The sequence below is a fragment of the Petromyzon marinus genome, chromosome 1 (assembly GCF_048934315.1).
Source record: "Petromyzon marinus isolate PM22_M1 ecotype Great Lakes invasive population chromosome 1, UKy_Petmar_22M1.pri1.0, whole genome shotgun sequence".
Taxonomy (NCBI): domain Eukaryota; kingdom Metazoa; phylum Chordata; class Hyperoartia; order Petromyzontiformes; family Petromyzontidae; genus Petromyzon; species Petromyzon marinus.
In genome coordinates this window covers 15,595,121-15,612,927 of record NC_133667.1, presented here as the reverse complement: position 1 = coordinate 15,612,927, position 17,807 = coordinate 15,595,121, and the positions used below count along the sequence as shown (strand labels likewise).

Below are 17,807 nucleotides of genomic sequence, written 5' to 3'. Positions count from 1 at the left end.
GTGGGTGTTTGAGTGTGTGGGTGTGTGAGTGTGTGGGTGGGTGTGTGAGTGAGCGAGTGTGTGGGGGTGTGAGTGTGTGGGGGTGTGAGTGTGTGGGTGTGCGAGTGTGTGAGTGAGTGGGTGAGTGAGTGGGTGGGTGAGTGAGCGAGCGAGTGTGAGTGAGTGAGCGAGTGTCTGTGGGTGGGTGGGTGAGTGAGCGAGTGTGTAAGTGTGTGAGTGAGTGAGTGTGTGGGTGTGTGAGTGAGTGAGTGATTGGGTGGGACAATGGGTGGGTGAGTGTATTGTTGCGACCTGGAGTGTGATGAATGAGTGGGCGAGCGAGTGATTGTGTGAGAGTGTGAGTGAGTGGGTGAGTGAGCGAGTGAGTGAGCGACCGAGCGAATGATTGTGTGGGAGTGTGAGTGAGTGGGTGGGAGTGTGAGTGATTGTGTGGGAGTGTGAGTGAGTGGGTGGGAGTGTGAGTGAGTGGGTGGGAGTGTGAGTGATCGTGTGGGAGTGTGAGTGAGTGGGAGTGTGAGTGATTGTGTGGGAGTGTGAGTGAGTGGGTGGGAGTGATTGTGTGGGAGTGTGAGTGAGTGGGTGGGAGTGTGAGTGAGTGGGTGGGAGTGTGAGTGATCGTGTGGGAGTGTGAGTGAGTGGGTGGGAGTGTGAGTGAGTGGGTGGGAGTGTGAGTGATTGTGTGGGAGTGTGAGTGATCGTGTGGGAGTGTGAGTGAGTGGGTGGGAGTGTGAGTGAGTGAGTGAGAGTGTGAGTGATTGTGTGGGAGTGTGAGTGAGTGGGTGGGAGTGTGAGTGAGTGGGTGGGAGTGTGAGTGAGTGGGAGTGTGAGTGATCGTGTGGGAGTGTGAGTGAGTGGGTGGGAGTGTGAGTGAATGTGTGGGAGTGTGAGTGAGTGGGTGGGAGTGTGAGTGATCGTGTGGGAGTGTGAGTGAGTGTGAGTGAGTGGGTGTGAGTGAGTGGGAGTGATTGTGTGGGAGTGTGAGTGAGTGGGTGGGAGTGTGAGTGGGTGGGAGTGTGAGTGAGTGGGTGGGAGTGTGAGTGATCGTGTGGGAGTGTGAGTGAGTGGGAGTGTGAGTGATTGTGTGGGAGTGTGAGTGAGTGGGTGTGAGTGATTGTGTGGGAGTGTGAGTGAGTGGGTGGGAGTGTGAGTGAGCGGGTGGGAGTGTGAGTGATCGTGTGGGAGTGTGAGTGAGTGGGAGTGTGAGTGATCGTGTGGGAGTGTGAGTGAGTGGGTGGGAGTGTGAGTGAATGTTTGGGAGTGTGAGTGAGTGGGTGGGAGTGTGAGTGAGTGGGTGGGAGTGTGAGTGAGTGGGAGTGTGAGTGAATGTGTGGGAGTGTGAGTGAATGTTTGGGAGTGTGAGTGAGCGAGTGGGTGGGAGTGTGAGTGAGTGGGTGGGAGTGTGTGGGTGGGAGTGTGAGTGAGTGGGAGTGTGAGTGATCGTGTGGGAGTGTGAGTGAGTGGGTGGGAGTGTGAGTGAATGTGTGGGAATGTGAGTGAGCGAGCGAGTGGGTGAGACGTCAGAGTTGTGTGTTTTTCCCTTCCCGGACAGACTGGGCTCACCGCAGCTCCCCGAGTGCGGAGCCTTGACATAGTTTTGGGGGCTCGCGGTGACTGCCGCCGCTTGCGCGTGACGCAGGACGCCGAACCGGATTCGTTTCTGTTGTTCATTCCTGGATCACTGCGTGCGCGTGCTTGTGGGTTCGAGAGGGCGTGGACGGTGGGGTGGAGTGGTGGTGGTGGTGGGGGTTAGTGGGGGGGTAGAAAGGAAGGGGGATTGTGGGGTCCCCCCGTGGGGGGGGGGGGGGGTGTAGGGGGGGTGGTGGCAAGTTGCGGCAAGGATCGGTTCTGGGCCTCAAGCGCCCAGCGGGACTTCGATGGGCTGAATGTTTATTGTTGATCATTTCCGCGTTGCGCAATGCGTGGGATCGCAGACCAACTCAGACCTTGTTGGCCACCCACCGCCGTGCCTCCCTTATAAATCTCAAGGGTCATCCTATACACTACACTATACACTACGCTATATGATACACTACACTATACACTACAGTACTGCATACCTGTCAACCCCTCTCTCGGCACGTGACTTATTACAGACCGGCTCAGACCTTATTGGTCAACCCGTGCCCCTGATCATTACTGGCGAAACGTCGTACTCAAATTGTAAACGCAATGGGGTTGCACTCCAACACCACCGGTGTGTTGTGCTAGGTTGACCAGTTGGGCCACGTTCTGTTTACGTGACAAACCCCCTTACTAATTGGCTGTGCCGGGTGGTGGCGAGTTTCACGACACAACGTTCACATTCACGCGATAGAACCAGTGCCGGATTATCCCAGTCTCACAAGTAGCTACATAAGTAGTAGCTACGACATAAGTAGTAGCTACGACATAAGTAGTAGCTACACATGTAGTAGCTACGACATAAGTAGTAGCTACTTGTGTAGTAGCTACAACATAAGTAGTAGCTACATGTGTAGTAGCTACGACATAAGTAGTAGCTACTTGTGTAGTAGCTACAACATAAGTAGTAGCTACATGTGTAGTAGCTACATGTGTAGTAGCTACGACATAAGTAGTAGCTACATGTGTAGTAGCTACGACATAAGTAGTAGCTACACATGTAGTAGCTACGACATAAGTAGTAGCTACAACATAAGTAGTAGCTACTTGTGTAGTAGCTACATGTGTAGTAGCTGCATGTGTAGTAGCTACATGTGTAGTAGCTACATGTGTAGTAGCTACGACATAAGTAGTAGTTACATGTGTAGTAGCTACATATATAGTAGCTACATGTGTAGTAGCTACGACATAAGTAGTAGCTACTTGTGTAGTAGTTACATGTGTAGTAGCTACATGTGTAGTAGCTACTACACATGTAGCTACTACACATGTAGCTACTTGTGTAGTAGCTACGACATAAGTAGTAGCTACTTGTGTAGTAGCTACGACATAAGTAGTAGCTACTTGTGTAGTAGCTACATGTGTAGTAGCTACATGTGTAGTAGCTACGACATAAGTAGTAGCTACATGTGTAGTAGCTACATGTGTAGTAGCTACATGTGTAGTAGCTACGACATAAGTAGTAGCTACTTGTGCTACTACACATGCAGTAGCACAAGTAGCTACGACATAAGTAGTAGCTACTTATGTCGTAGCTACTTGTGTAGTAGCTACAACATAAGTAGTAGCTACTTGTGTAGTAGCTACTTGTGTAGTAGCTACAACATAAGTAGTAGCTACACGTGTCAATCTTTGTCTCTGTCCCACCGCCACCACCACCACCACCACGTGTCAATCTTTGTCTCTGTCCCACCGCCACCTCCGCCACCACCACCACCACGTGTCAATCTTTGTCTCTGTCCCACCGCCCCCTCCACCACCACCAGCACCACGTGTCAATCTTTGTCTCTGTCCCACCGCCACCACCACCACCAGCACCACGTGTCAATCTTTGTCTCTGTCCCACCGCCACCACCAGCACCACGTGTCAATCTCTGTCTCTGTCCCACCACCACCAGCACCACGTGTCAATCTTTGTCTCTGTCCCACCACCACCACCACCACGTGTCAATCTTTGTCTCTGTCCCACCGCCACCACCACCACCACCACCACGTGTCAATCTTTGTCTCTGTCCCACCGCCACCACCACCACGTGTCAATCTTTGTCTCTGTCCCACCACCACCACCACCACCACGTGTCAATCTTTGTCTCTGTCCCACCGCCCCCTCCACCACCACCACCACCACGTGTCAATCTTTGTCTCTGTCCCACCGCCACCTCCGCCACCACCACCACCACCAGCACCACGTGTCAATCTTTATCTCTGTCCCACCGCCACCACCACCACGTGTCAATCTTTGTCTCTGTCCCACCGCCACCACCACCACCACCACGTGTCAATCTTTGTCTCTGTCCCACCACCACCACCACGTGTCAATCTTTGTCTCTGTCCCACCGCCCCCTCCACCACCACCACCACCACGTGTCAATCTTTGTCTCTGTCCCACCGCCACCACCACCACCACCACGTGTCAATCTTTGTCTCTGTCCCACCACCACCACCACGTGTCAATCTTTGTCTCTGTCCCACCGCCCCCTCCGCCACCACCTCCACCACTGCCGCCGCGTGGCAGGGCTGAAGAGGCAGCGTGACGAGCTGCAGGCCTCGCTGAGCGTCAGGGACAAGCGGACGCTGCTCGGCTCCTGCGCCGGCCTGGGCCAGCGGCCCGGCGGTCGCTCAGAGGTCACCCCCCTGGAGGTGCTGGGCGTGTGACCTGTGGGTCTCTGTGGGTCTCTGTGGGTCTCTGTGGGTCTCTGTGGGTCTCTCTGGGTCTCTGTGTGGGTCTCTGTGGGTCTCTCTGGGTCTCTCTGTGGGTCTCTCTGTGGGTCTCTGTGGGTCTCTGTGGGTCTCTGTGTGTGACCTGTGGGTCTCTGTGGGTCTCTGTGGGTCTCTGTGTGTGACCTGTGGGTCTCTGTGGGTCTCTGTGGGTCTCTGTGGGTCTCTGTGGGTCTCTGTGTGTGACCTGTGGGTCTCTGTGGGTCTCTGTGGGTCTCTGTGTGTGACCTGTGGGTCTCTGTGGGTCTCTGTGGGTCTCTGTGTGTGACCTGTGGGTCTCTGTGGGTCTCTGTGGGTCTCTGTGTGTGACCTGTGGGTCTCTGTGGGTCTCTGTGGGTCTCGGTGGGTCTCTGTGTGTGACCTGTGGGTCTCTGTGTGTCTCTGTGTGTGACCTGTGGGTCTCTGTGGGTCTCTGTGGGTCTCTGTGGGTCTCTGTGTGTGACCTGTGGGTCTCTGTGGGTCTCTGTGTGTGACCTGTGGGTCTCTGTGGGTCTCTGTGTGGGTCTCTGTGGGTCTCTCTGGGTCTCTGTGTGGGTCTCTGTGGGTCTCTCTGGGTCTCTGTGTGGGTCTCTCTGTGGGTCTCTGTGTGTGACCTGTGGGTCTCTGTGGGTCTCTGTGTGTGACCTGTGTGTGACCTGTGTGTGACCTGTGTGTGACCTGTGTGGGTCTCTGTGGGTCTCTGTGTGTGACCTGTGGGTCTCTGTGGGTCTCTGTGGGTCTCTGTGGGTCTCTGTGGGTCTCTGTGTGTGACCTGTGGGTCTCTGTGGGTCTCTGTGGGTCTCTGTGTGTGACCTGTGGGTCTCTGTGGGTCTCTGTGGGTCTCTGTGGGTCTCTGTGCGCGCTGCGTCGGTCTCTGTGCGCGCTGCGTGGGTCTCTGTGGGTCTCTGTGTGGGTCTCTGTGGGTCTCTGTGGGTCTCGGTGTGGGTCTGTGGGTCTCTGTGTGTGACCTGTGGGTCTCTGTGGGTCTCTGTGGGTCTCTGTGCGCGCTGCGTGGGTCTCGGTGGGTCTCTGTGGGTCTCTGTGTGGGTCTCTGTGGATCTCTGTGGGTCTCTGTGCACGCTACGTGGGTTTCTGTGTGTCTCTGTGGGTCTCTGTGTGTGCTCTGTGGGTCTCCGTGTGTATCTGTGGGTGATCTGTTGGTCGCTGTGGGTCTCTGTGAGTCTCTGTGAGTCTCTGTGAGTCTCTGTGGGTCTTTGTGTGTGATATGTGCCTTCTGTGGGTCTCTGTGGGTCTCCATGGGTGTCTGTGGGTCTCTGTGGGTCTCTGTGGGTCTCTGTGGGTCTCTGTGGGTGCTCTGTGGGTGATCTGTGGGTCTCTGTGGGTCTCTGTGGGTCTCTGTGTGGGTCTCTGTGTGGGTCTCTGTGGGTCTCTGTGGGTCTCTATGTATCTTTCTGTATCTCTATGGGTCTCTCTGTATCTCTATGGGTCTCTGTGTATCTCTCTCTATCTCTATGGGTCTCTGTGTATCTCTCTGTATCTCTATGGGTCTCTATGTATCTTTCTGTATCTCTATGGGTCTCTCTGTATCTCTATGGGTCTCTCTGTATCTCTGTGGGTCTCTATGTATCTCTCTGTATCTCTATGGGTTTCTATGCATCTCTCTGTATCTCTCTGTATCTCTATGGGTCTCTATGTATCTCTCTGTATCTCTGTGGGTCTCTGTGTATCTCTATGGGTATCTATGTATCTTTCTGTATCTCTGTGTATCGCTCTCTATCTCTATGGGTCTCTGTGTATCTCTCTGTATCTCTATGGGTCTCTCTGTATCTCTATGGGTCTCTCTGTATCTCTGTGGGTATCTATGTATCTCTCTGTATCTCTATGGGTCTCTCTGTATCTCTATGGGTCTCTGTGTATCTCTATGGGTCTCTATGTATCTTTCTGTATCTCTATGGGTCTCTATGTATCTTTCTGTATCTCTATGGGTCTCTCTGTATCTCTATGGGTCTCTCTGTATCTCTGTGGGTCTCTATGTATCTCTCTGTATCTCTATGTGTCGCTCTGTATCTCTATGCGTCTCCGTGTATCTCTATGGGTCTCTTTGTATCTTTCTGTATCTATATGGGTCTCTGTGTATCTCTCTGTATCTCTATGGGTCTCTGTGTATCTCCCTGTATCTCTATGGGTCTCTGTGTATCTCTATGCATCTCTATGTATCTCTATGGGTCTCTATGTATCTCTCTGTATCTCTATGAGTCTCTATGTATCTCTCTATCTCTAAGGGTCTCTGTGTATCTCTCTGTATCTCTATGGGTTTCTGTGTATCTTTCTGTATCTCTATGGGTCTCTATGTATCTCTCTGTATCTCTATGGGTCTCTATGTATCTCTCTGTATCTCTATGGGTCTCTATGTATCTCTCTGTATCTCTCTGTATCTCTGTGGGTCTCTATTTATCTCTCTGTATCTCTATGGGTCTCTATGTATCTCTCTGTATCTCGGTGGGTCTCTGTGTATCTCTCTGTATCTCTGTGTATCTCTCTGTATCTCTATGTGTATCTATGTATCTCTCTGTATCTCTATGGGTCTCTATGTGTCTCTCTGTATCTTTATGGGTCTCTATGTATCTCTTTGTATCTCTGTGGGTCTCTCTGTATCTCTATGGGTATCTCTGTATCTCTATGGGTCTCTCTGTATCTCTATGTATCTCTATGTATGTCTATGTATCTCTATGTATCTCTATGGGTATCTGTGTTTCCAGTGCGATATGGAGTAAACACCACCACTGGGTGGGCCGTGGTGCCACCCATACCCCCCCCACCCACCCACCCACTCACGGTGACGGTGGTGACGGCGGTGACGGTGGTGACGGTGACGGTGGTGACGGTGGTGACGGTGGTGACGGTGGTGACGGTGGTGGTGACGGTGACGGTGGTGACGGTGGTGACGGTGGTGACGGTGACGGTGGTGACGGTGGTGACGGTGGTGGTGACGGTGACGGTGGTGACGGTGGTGTCTGTGTCTCTATGGGTCTCTCTCTATCTCTATGGGTCTCTATGTATCTCTATTGGTCTCTGTGTATCTCTCTGTATCTCTATGGGTCTCTATGGGTCTCTATGTATCTCTCTATCTCTATGGGTCTCTATGTATCTCTTTCGATCTCTATGGGTCTCTGTGTATCTCTCTGTATCTCTATGGGTCTCTACGTATCTCTCTGTATCTCTATGGGTCTCTATGTATCTTTCTGTATCTCTATGGGTCTCTATCTTTATGGGTCTCTGTATCTCTATGGGTCTCTGTATCTCTGTATCTCTCTGTATCTCTAGGGTCTCTCTGTATCTCTGTGTATCTCTCTGTATCTCTATGGGTCTCTCTCTATCTCTATGGGTCTCTCTGTATCTCTATGGGTCTCTCTGTATCTCTATGTATGTCTATGTATCTCTATGTATCTCTATGGGTCTCTCTGTATCTCTATGGGTCTCTCTGTATCTCTATGGGTCTCTCTGTATCTCTATGGGTCTCTCTGTATCTCTATGTATGTCTATGTATCTCTATGTATCTCTATGGGTCTCTATGTATCTCTATGGGTCTCTCTGTATCTCTATGGGTCTCTCTGTATCTCTATGGGTCTCTCTGTATCTCTATGTATGTCTATGTATCTCTATGTATCTCTATGGGTATCTGTGTTTCCAGTGCGATATGGAGTAAACACCACCACTGGGTGGGCCGTGGTGCCACCCATACCCCCCCCACCCACCCACCCACTCACGGTGACGGTGGTGACGGCGGTGACGGTGGTGACGGTGACGGTGGTGACGGTGGTGACGGTGGTGACGGTGGTGACGGTGACGGTGACGGTGGTGGTGACGGTGACGGTGGTGACGGTGGTGACGGTGACGGTGGTGACGGTGGTGACGGTGACGGTGGTGACGGTGGTGACGGTGGTGATGGTGGTGATGGTGGTGACGGTGGTGACGGTGGTGACGGTGGTGCACGGTGACGGTGACGGTGGTGGTGACGGTGACGGTGGTGACGGTGGTGTCTGTGGTGACGGTGGTGACGGTGGTGATGGCGGTGACTGTGGTGATGGCGGTGACTGTGACGGTGGTGACGGTGGTGACGGTGTTGATGGCGGTGACTGTGACGGTGGTGATGGCGGTGACTGTGGTGACGGTGGTGACGGTGGTGTCTGTGGTGACTGTGGTGATGGCGGTGACTGTGACGGTGGTGACGGTGGTGACGGTGGTGTCTGTGGTGATGGCGGTGACGGCGGTGACGGTGGTGACGGTGGTGACTGTGACGGTGGTGACGGTGGTGTCTGTGGTGATGGCGGTGACGGCGGTGACGGTGGTGACTGTGACGGTGGTGACGGTGGTGACGGTGACGATGGTGACGGTGACGGTGGTGACGGTGGTGACGGTGACAGTGACGGTGGTGGTGACGGTGACGGTGGTGACGGTGGTGTCTGTGGTGACGGTGGTGACGGTGGTGACGGTGGTGACGGTGGTGACGGTGACTGTGACGGTGGTGACCTTTTGTCTTTGCAGCTGGCGGTGTTGGGCGCTTGCCGATGTGGGGGGACGGCGGTGCCGGCGCTGGCGACGGGGGAGCCCTGCGCCTGCGCCTGGGCCACCGCCGCCGCTCGGCGCAAAATTGTGGAGCTGAAGAGCCAGGTGGGGGGGGGTGGGGGGTGGGGTGGGGGGTGGGGGGTGGGGGGGGTGGGGGGGGGGTGGGGGGGTGGGGTGGGGGGTGGGGGGTGGGGGGGGTGGGGGGGGGGTGGGGGGGTGGGGCGGGGGCGCCGGTGCCGAGTAACGCGCCAGAGAACTCGTGGGGAAAAACAAAACAAAAATCCGAGGCTGTGGATCAAAATTCGAAGCCACTCCCGTCGCTTGGAACATCACGACAGCTGATTTTGACTTGACGCACCACCAACACCACCACCACCAACACCACCAACAACACCATCAACACCACCACCAACACTACAAACACCACCAACACCACTATCATCGCCACCATCACCACCAGCACCACCACTATCATCACCACCAACAACACCACCAACACCACCACCATCACCACCACCAACACCACCACCAACACCATCAACACCACCAACACCACCACCATCACCACCACCAACACCACCATCAACACCATCAACACCACCACCAACACCACCACTAACACCACCACCAACACCACCAATACCAACAGCCGCCATTCGACCGCTAAGTGATGGTGACGTCACCACGGCGCCTGTGCCAGGCCAGGTGCACCTCGAGGCTGCCACGTGAAGTGCCGCCGGCAGGAGAAGGTCCCGGGTCAGAATCCAGCAGGTGCCGTGGGCTGGCCAGACGATCTGCCCGGTGCACCACCACCACCACCACCACCACCATCCACCACCACAATCCGTCCGTGCCACACGTGTGAGCTCTGCCCCCCTCTCTCTGCCCGCGCTACCCCCCGGCGCCCGCGTCGCGGCGCTGTCAGCTGGAGGAGCTGCGGAGGCGCGAGGAGGAGAGCGTCGCCGTCGGGGACGCCTACCGCATCGCCTTCGAGCAGCAGCTGTGCCGAGCCGCCACCTTCGCTGCCCGCATGGCCCCGCGCCAGCGGCCGCCCTCCGCCGCCGGCCGCCCGCTCCGACACAACCACCCCGCCGTCCCCGCTCACGGTACGGGCAGCGCCGATGCTCGCGCGGGTATCGGCGCGGCCTGCTCGTAGCCGCGGACCGTCGGGCTCGCCGGCGGTAAGTTCGATATTTTACAGAGCTGCAAATGGTGATTTGGTGGAGTTGGCGGGACCCCGGGGTGGCATCGCTAGCCCCCGTGGTGGGACAAACCGCGTGGCGACACGGGTCTCGCCGCCTTGCCGACAACAAAGCGAGCGGTCGGTCGATTGGCCTCGTCGAGAGCCACTCGGGGGACATTAAAGTTTCGTAAAAAGTTGAAAAATTACACAAACACGTGAAATTCACTGCCCGGGGGGGGGGGGGGGGGGTTTGGGCGGGTGGCTAGCCTTGGCAAAGAAGCCGAGGATCGACGGCTGACCCGGAGGGCGTCGTCGCCCCCCCGGGGGCCTCGCGTTTGCCCGGTGGGGGGTGGCGCCCGTCGTGTCGATCGCCGCCCGCCGCTGCTGCTGCTGCTGCTGGCGCTTGTTGGCGCGAGTCTGGGCGGCGGGCGGCGCGTTGCTGTCGGGGTCGCGAGTGGGGCGGGCTGAACAACAACAATAATAATAATAATTATTATTGAACCTGATTCTTGATGATTCATTTGAAGCTTTCGTGGCTGCAGGAGTCCACGCTCTCTGGTTCTTTAGGTAAAGTCACGTGGGTAGAATAAAAAATAATAAAATAAGCACGACGTTTCGGTGGCAACACAAGCGTCCGTCATCAGGTGAGGAAGAGCGATTTGTTGTTGTGGCTTTATATAGGCACGGGGGTGGGAGGGGGAGGGGTTTGTGGAGTCGTGGCTGCAGGAGTTCACGGGGAGAGGGGGAGGGGGGTTGGTTTCTTCCTCACCTGATGATGGACGCTTGTGTTGCCACCGAAAAGTCGTGTTTCTTTAATAATTTTTTCTTCTATCTACGCGACTTTGTCGAATGAACCAGAGAGTATGTACAGTAGCTTGACTGTTCACGTGATGTGCAACACACGCTCGGAGTTGGCCTCCGTGTACTAAGCATGGACACCCTGCTGATAGCAACCAGAACGGAAACTCACTTCGGCGCTTCCTGGGTCAGCAATTGTCAAAATTATCACCGCTATAATCAAGCGGGCGGCACGGTGGCTAGGAGATGTTGACTACCTCGCCTGGTGTACAGGAGGTCGTGGGTTCAATCCTGACCACTGACACCTGCTGCTGCTGTATATTTGGAGTCTGCGTGTCTCTCTCATCATCATCATCATGACGGTGGCTATGAGATGTTGACTACCTCGCCTGGTGTACAGGAGGTCGTGGGTTCGATCCCGACCCTGAAGACGCCTGCTGCTGCTGTATATTTGGAGTTTGCGTGTCTCTCTCTCATCATCATCATCATCATGGTGGCTAGGAGATGTTGACTACCTCGCCTGGTGTACAGGAGGTCGTGGGTTCAATCCCGACCCTGACGATGCCTGCTGCTGCTGCTGTACATTTGTAGTCTACGTGTCTCTCTCTCTCTCATCATCATCATCATCACGGTGGCTAGGAGATGTTGACTACCTAAAAACTTACTTTAGTAGTTGTTGGATGTGCGCCGTGCATAGCCAACCGTGCCGATCGTCGACGCCGCCGCTATCGTTGGCACCACCACCACCCCCTCCCCCGGCACAGCAGACGGCGCCTCCGTGGGCGACGCGGCTCCCACGGCGTGGCCGGCGGGCGGCGCCGCCGGCGGCGAGGGCCACCCCGGGGCCTCGGTGTCCGCTCGCCTCGTGGGGCGCATCGCGCGCCGCCTGGCGCCCGCGGTGAAGACGGCGACGGCGACGATGGCGGAGCGCAACGGCGACGCGGCGGCCGCTCCGGACCCCGTGGAGCTGCTCGCTGAGATGGTGCCGCCACCCACACCCCCACCACCACGCCGCCCACACCGCTACCACCCACCCACCCACCACCCACACCCATACAACCACCACCCACCCACCACCCACACCACTACACCCACCCCTACACCCACCACCCACACCCCTACACCCGTCACCCACACCCCCACCACCCACACCCGTACACCCACCACCCACACCCATACAACCACCACCCACGCACCACCCACACCACTACACCCACCTCTACACCCACCACCCACACCACTGCTGTCAGGGTTCGATCTCGACCCTGACGATGCCTGCTGCTGTGTATTTGGAGTCTGCGTGTCTCTCTCGTCATCATCATCATCACAGTGGCTAGGAGATGTTAACTACCTCGCCTGGTATACAGGAGGTCGTGGGTTCAATCCCGACCCTGACGACGCCTGCTGCTGCTGTATATTTGGAGTTTGCGTGTCTCTCTCCCTGCGACCACGTGGATTTTTTTCCCGGGTCCTCCGCCCCCCCCTCCCCCACACACACTTAGTGATCAACGTCACGTGTTTATAGAGCTATTTGACCGCGGCTATAGATTTCCACGCGATGATGATCACAAGTCCACCGAGTTGCGCTGCCCCTGAGAAAAGAGCCGCACGGCTCAGTTGGGGTGTCCCCTTACGCCTGGTGAACGAAAATAAAAACGCCCAACAAGATTGCCTTTTATTTCCAATGACCACAACCACGCGTGTCACGGCGAGGGGCTCCCACACGTCGTGGTATTAACGTCACCCGCACCACCCGCACCACCCGCAGCTCTCCGACAAAGAGGAAGCCCTGGCCCACCAGCGGCGAGTCAGCCTCATCCTCGCCCGCCGCACCACCCACCTGGAGCAGCAGCTGCGCGAGCTCACGGGAGAAGAAGACGCCGGGGCGGCCGCAACCGCCGCGGACGGCGGCGGTTGCGGCGGCGACGGCGACGGCGACGGTGGGGCGCCCGCCGCGGTTGCCGGCGGCCCCTCGGCCGAAACCGACCGGTCGCCCGCGGGCTTCAAGCGCCACGGCGAGCGTTCCGCGCCGGCGGAGGAGCGGGGGTGGGCGCGCCCGGACGGGTGGGTCGTGGCGCCGGAGGCCGCGGCGGACGACGTCGCCGGCGGCGGTGCGGGCGGAGAGGACCGGGCGGCGGCCGCCGAGTGACGAGGGGCCCGCCGGCGGCAGCGCCGGGCGGGCGGCCCGCTCGCGGCCACCGCCGGGCGGGGCGCCAGGCCGTGCGACCGGCCTGGTGTCGCCGCCGTGCCCCCGTGTTTACGCCGGACGGCAACACGCTCCACGTCTCCCTGGCTTCATGCCACCCAACCCACAGGCTAACGTGCGCAATACACACTGTACTTACAGTACACACACTGTACATACAGTACATACAGTACACACTAGCACAGTACACACAGTACACACAGTACATACAGTACACACTAACACAGTGCACACAGTACACACAGTACATACAGTACACACTAACACAGTACACACAGTACACACACACACAGTACACACAGTACACACACAGTACACATACACACAGTACACACAGTACACACAGTACACACACACAGTACACACAGTACACACACACAGTACACATACACACAGTACACACAGTACACACAATACACACACACAGTACACACAGTACACACACACACAGGACACACAGTACACACACAGTACACACAGTACACACACACAGTACACACAGTACACACACACACAGTACACACAGTACACACACACACAGTACACACACAGTACACACACAGTACACACTATCACAGTACACACACACAGTACACACAGTACACACACACAGTACACACAGTACACACACACAGTACACACACACAGTACACACACACAGTACACACACACAGTACACAATGCTGTATCTCTGTGTACATATCTGTGTGCGTAGCATCCCACATCAGAGAATGGGTGGTGGTCGCGGGTTGCTGAGGAGATGGAGTATGCCTCTGGCCCGCGATCACAAATCTCTATTTAACTCCATCAAAAAAGTAACCTGCAGCGCCACACCTATTACCCTCATTAGGGGAAAAAACGGTGATCCAATCTCCGACCCCCAGGAACAGGTTTGCAGATTTGTTGAGCATTTCTGTGAGGTCCTGGGGGAGGGAAAATCCCTCAGCCAGGAAAACATCGTGGCACAAAGTGAGGATGACCCTGCTAAGGCTGCGGTGCCTCAAATATTGGAAGAAGAAGTCACCCCCTGTGAGTGGCTGGCTGAGGTGCCATCTGTTGAGGAAGTACTGAAGGCGATCCGGAGTCTGAGACCAGGAAAGGCACCAGGTAGAGATGATCTCCCAAGCGAAATGCTGAGGGAGGGTGGCATTTGTACACAGCCTTCCCTACATGACATCATAACAACAGTCTGGACCACTGGACAGGTTCCGCAGGACTGGAAGGATGCCCTGGTGGTCCCGCTCTTTAAGAAGGGGGACCGCACAGACTGTAACGACTACAGGGGCATCTCACTCCTCAGTGTGCCGGGAAAGGTCCTGGCAAGGATGATTCAACACCGCCTTGCCAGGTACGCTGAGGAGAGGCTTGTGGAGCCCCAATGTGGTTTCAGGAAAGGGCGGTCCTGCACAGAAGCCATATTTTCTGTCCGTCTGCTACAGCAGAGGTTTAAGGAATTCCAGCAAGACCTACATCTCTGCTTTATTGACCTGGTCAAAGGCCTATGATACCATCAGTAGGCCTGGGCTCTGGGTTGGTCTTCGTGCTTTCGGAGTCCTTGACCCACTGCTCGCGATCATTAAGAATCTTCATGATGGTGAGCAGGCCCGGGTAAAATTACGTGGCCGGGAGTCAGAGCCATTCCCTGTACAGCTTGGGGTGGTACGACAGGGATGTCCTCTGGCTCCCACATTATTTAAGATCTATTTCGATCACATAGTTCATGAAGCCTTCAATAGCTGTACCGGAGGAATTTCTATCTGGTACAGATACAATGGGAGGCTGATCGATGCCCGGGTGCGGTTAAGGGATGGCTCCCTATTGCTCAACCACGTTATGTATGCCGATGATCTGGTAATTGCTGCTCACTCAGAGGAGGAGTTGGAGGCGCTGCTGCTGAACCTGGAGCTTGCCACTAAGAGGTAGGGACTTACCATCAGCCCCACCAAAACTAAGCACCTGCCTGGGTATTTTATACCAAAGGACATTCCACCCCCACAGCTCCCAATTGGTGATAGGGCAGTTGTGGAGAGAGTGGAGAGTTTCCCATTCCTGGGCAGTGTGCTCATAACTGGCTCCGGTTTGACAGCAGAGATCTCAATCCGAATCAGTCGAGCGGCATCTTTTCATCGGTTGCGTAACACTGTGTGGAAGCTGCCTGGTCTGTCGCTCCACACGAAGCTTCAGGTCTTCTCGGCCACGGTCATTCCCTCCCTTCTTTACGCTTGCGAAACGTGGACCCCCCTAATGGAACATCTTCGCTGGTTAGAAACATTTAGGCTAGCCTGCCTACGATCCATCTTGGGTTTATCCAGGCTGAATTGTGTGAGGAGCTCACATATCCTTGAAAGATCTGGACAAAGTCCTATCGGTGAGTTCCTCCGGCAGGCAACGCTGCGTTGGCTGGGTCATGTTGCCCGCATGTCCAGCCACCACATGCCGAAACAGCTTTTGTTCGGCCGGATCGAGGGGGCTAAACGGGCGCGGCACGGGCTAGAGAAGAGATGGAGTGATGTGGTTAAGGAGGATTTGGAGCTGAGTGGACTTGCCGATGACTGGTACCAGGGGTGTCAAGATCGGCCTCTGTGGAGGAGGCTCGTGAAGGACGCTGCTACTGGGCAGTTGCAGACAGTCGCCCTCCAACAACAACGGAGGGGGGAGGAGCGACGCTCACAACAACGAGCGGAGCGCCGGGTAGCTAAAGCACAGCAAGTTTGCACAGTAGGTGGCAAAGGTGGTGCATCAGCCAGTCATCTCAGTCAGTCGACCCGTGGCACCTGGGTCTGCCCCGTGACCTCCTGCCAGCGGGCGTTCGACACTTCACTTGGCCTCAAAGTGCACGTGGCCTGAACAGGCGTCCCGGGTTGCCTCCATGAGGTCGACGCAGCTTTGAAAATTCGGCAGCTGGCGCGGTGTGTAGCAATAAACACTGGGGAGACAAAGGCGGTCCGTGCGTGGCGGTGGTGGTGGTGGTGGTGGTGATGGCGGCCACCCACCCCCTCTCCGTGTGCCGCGCCGGCCTTCGTAGGTGCACGCTTGCAGCGCTTTGGACGTAGAACGCACACGTTACATTTAGACGTTTTATCGGCACGTGTGTTCACGAGATCTGCTTTAATGATGTGTGGTGGAGGAGGGTGCGGTGGGGATGGGGGGGGGGGTAAGGGGGGTGGTGGCTTTCGTGGTTTTAAACTGAGCGCGTTTTAAATCGATGACAATTTTTTGTTTTTTTATGGCGTATTAACACGGTCGACGGTACTCAACCCCAACAAGTTTTTGCCGGGTGTCTATAAAGTTACACAACAACAATAACAACAACTGGCTTGTCACCACGCGGTGGTGGAGGGGGGTGGAGAAGGTTGTGGGAGGGGGGGTTGGGTGGACACCTTCGGGACGCTCTGAGCTACGCTCGCTGTCTCGACGCGGATCGCCACGGGGGGCTAAGATTAGACGCTGGCGGTCACGCTCCGTTATTCGTGCTCCAGCCTGGTTTCTGAGGTCGGGGGTGGGAGGGGGAGGGGGGGATACAAAGGCGGCCCCGGACGTGGTGCTGGACACCCAACCCCCCCCCACCCCACTCGCACGTACCGTGCCGGTCTTCGTAGGCGCTACTCGCTTGGTGAAGCAGAGGCGGCTTTTCTGTCGGTCGACCCCGTGACCTCCCGGCCGAGTCCGTCACGTGACCTCCTGGCCGGGTCCGTCACGTGACCTCCCGGCCGGGTCCGTCCCGTGACCTCCCGGCCGAGTCCGTCACGTGACCTCCTGTCGGTAGCCCGAAACCTTCGACGCTTGGACCAGACGGCCTCAATAGTGAACACCCGGCCGGGCACAATCTCTGCGGTTGATGTCACCACCGCCACCACCTCATTGCGAATGTCGGCATGATGATGCTAATGATGATTATTATTATTCATATTAATCACCACGTGGCGTAGTTACAAACGAGCACGAGGATTGTGGCGTTAATTAACGTTGCTAGTATACCAATAACGATGTTCATGGTAACGTGATGAGCATGAGCGAGGCGAGTTGCGGATGTTTGGGGAGCGATCTGAAAAAAAAAAGTCTGGGCAATGTTGGGCCTCAGGGACCTCTCATGGGGACGATCCAGAATAAACAATGCGTTGAAGTGGCTTTTTTTGGTGTGGCACATAAGAATAAGGTTGTACTTGTAACCTTTGTTGTGTGGCAATAAAATAGGAGTTGTGTTGCGGTGTTCGAACGCCGGACGAAGATTACAACGCAGTGACTCGCATGCCAAACGCACGCAGAGCACCCTCCGATAGCAGCGTCGACGGCTTCCAAGAGGTGTCACTTTTTGGCAGCTTGAACGTTCTTAGCAACCCCAACCCCACCCCCTCCTAAACGTTGTATTGCCACAAAGGGTTATAAAACAAACACACACACACACAAAACAAACTATAATGCAGGTGTTTTTTTAACGGGTTGGTTAGATGGCGTGAAATATATAAATGTGCGCCGTTAAACCCGCCACCAACCACCCGATGCAGCCCATTAGTAAGGGGTTTGTCAAGTCAACAGAACGTGGTCATAGGAATAGGTTTTACCCTTTTAACTGGCACAAAAACTGACACCTTTATTCAAGGCATCATGTTTGCAATAACCGCAACACAAGCAGTCAAAATGCAAACAAAAGAGACAACTCTGATAATAATATTGGCACTGTCCTTGAATTTGATTGGTCCACACCCGAGACGGCTTTTCTTAGAGCCCTTAGTCTCCACTGGTGTTGGACCAGAAGACGCCAAAAGGCGCACAACT

General features: G+C 55.5%; 1 protein-coding gene across 1 annotated transcript in view; it reads left to right on the top strand.

Moving 5' to 3' along the window:
• Nucleotides 1-17,159, top strand: part of CCDC125 (coiled-coil domain containing 125) — a 41,364-nt gene extending 24,205 nt beyond the window's left edge. The window contains exons 8-12 of the mRNA XM_076063221.1: nucleotides 4,136-4,260; nucleotides 8,824-8,949; nucleotides 9,770-9,950; nucleotides 11,593-11,807; nucleotides 12,594-17,159. Coding sequence (XP_075919336.1) covers nucleotides 4,136-4,260; nucleotides 8,824-8,949; nucleotides 9,770-9,950; nucleotides 11,593-11,807; nucleotides 12,594-12,974 — 1,028 coding nt within the window. The 3' untranslated portion in view covers nucleotides 12,975-17,159. The remainder of the gene's footprint in view (nucleotides 1-4,135; nucleotides 4,261-8,823; nucleotides 8,950-9,769; nucleotides 9,951-11,592; nucleotides 11,808-12,593) is intronic.
• The last annotated feature ends 648 nt before the right edge of the window (nucleotides 17,160-17,807 follow it).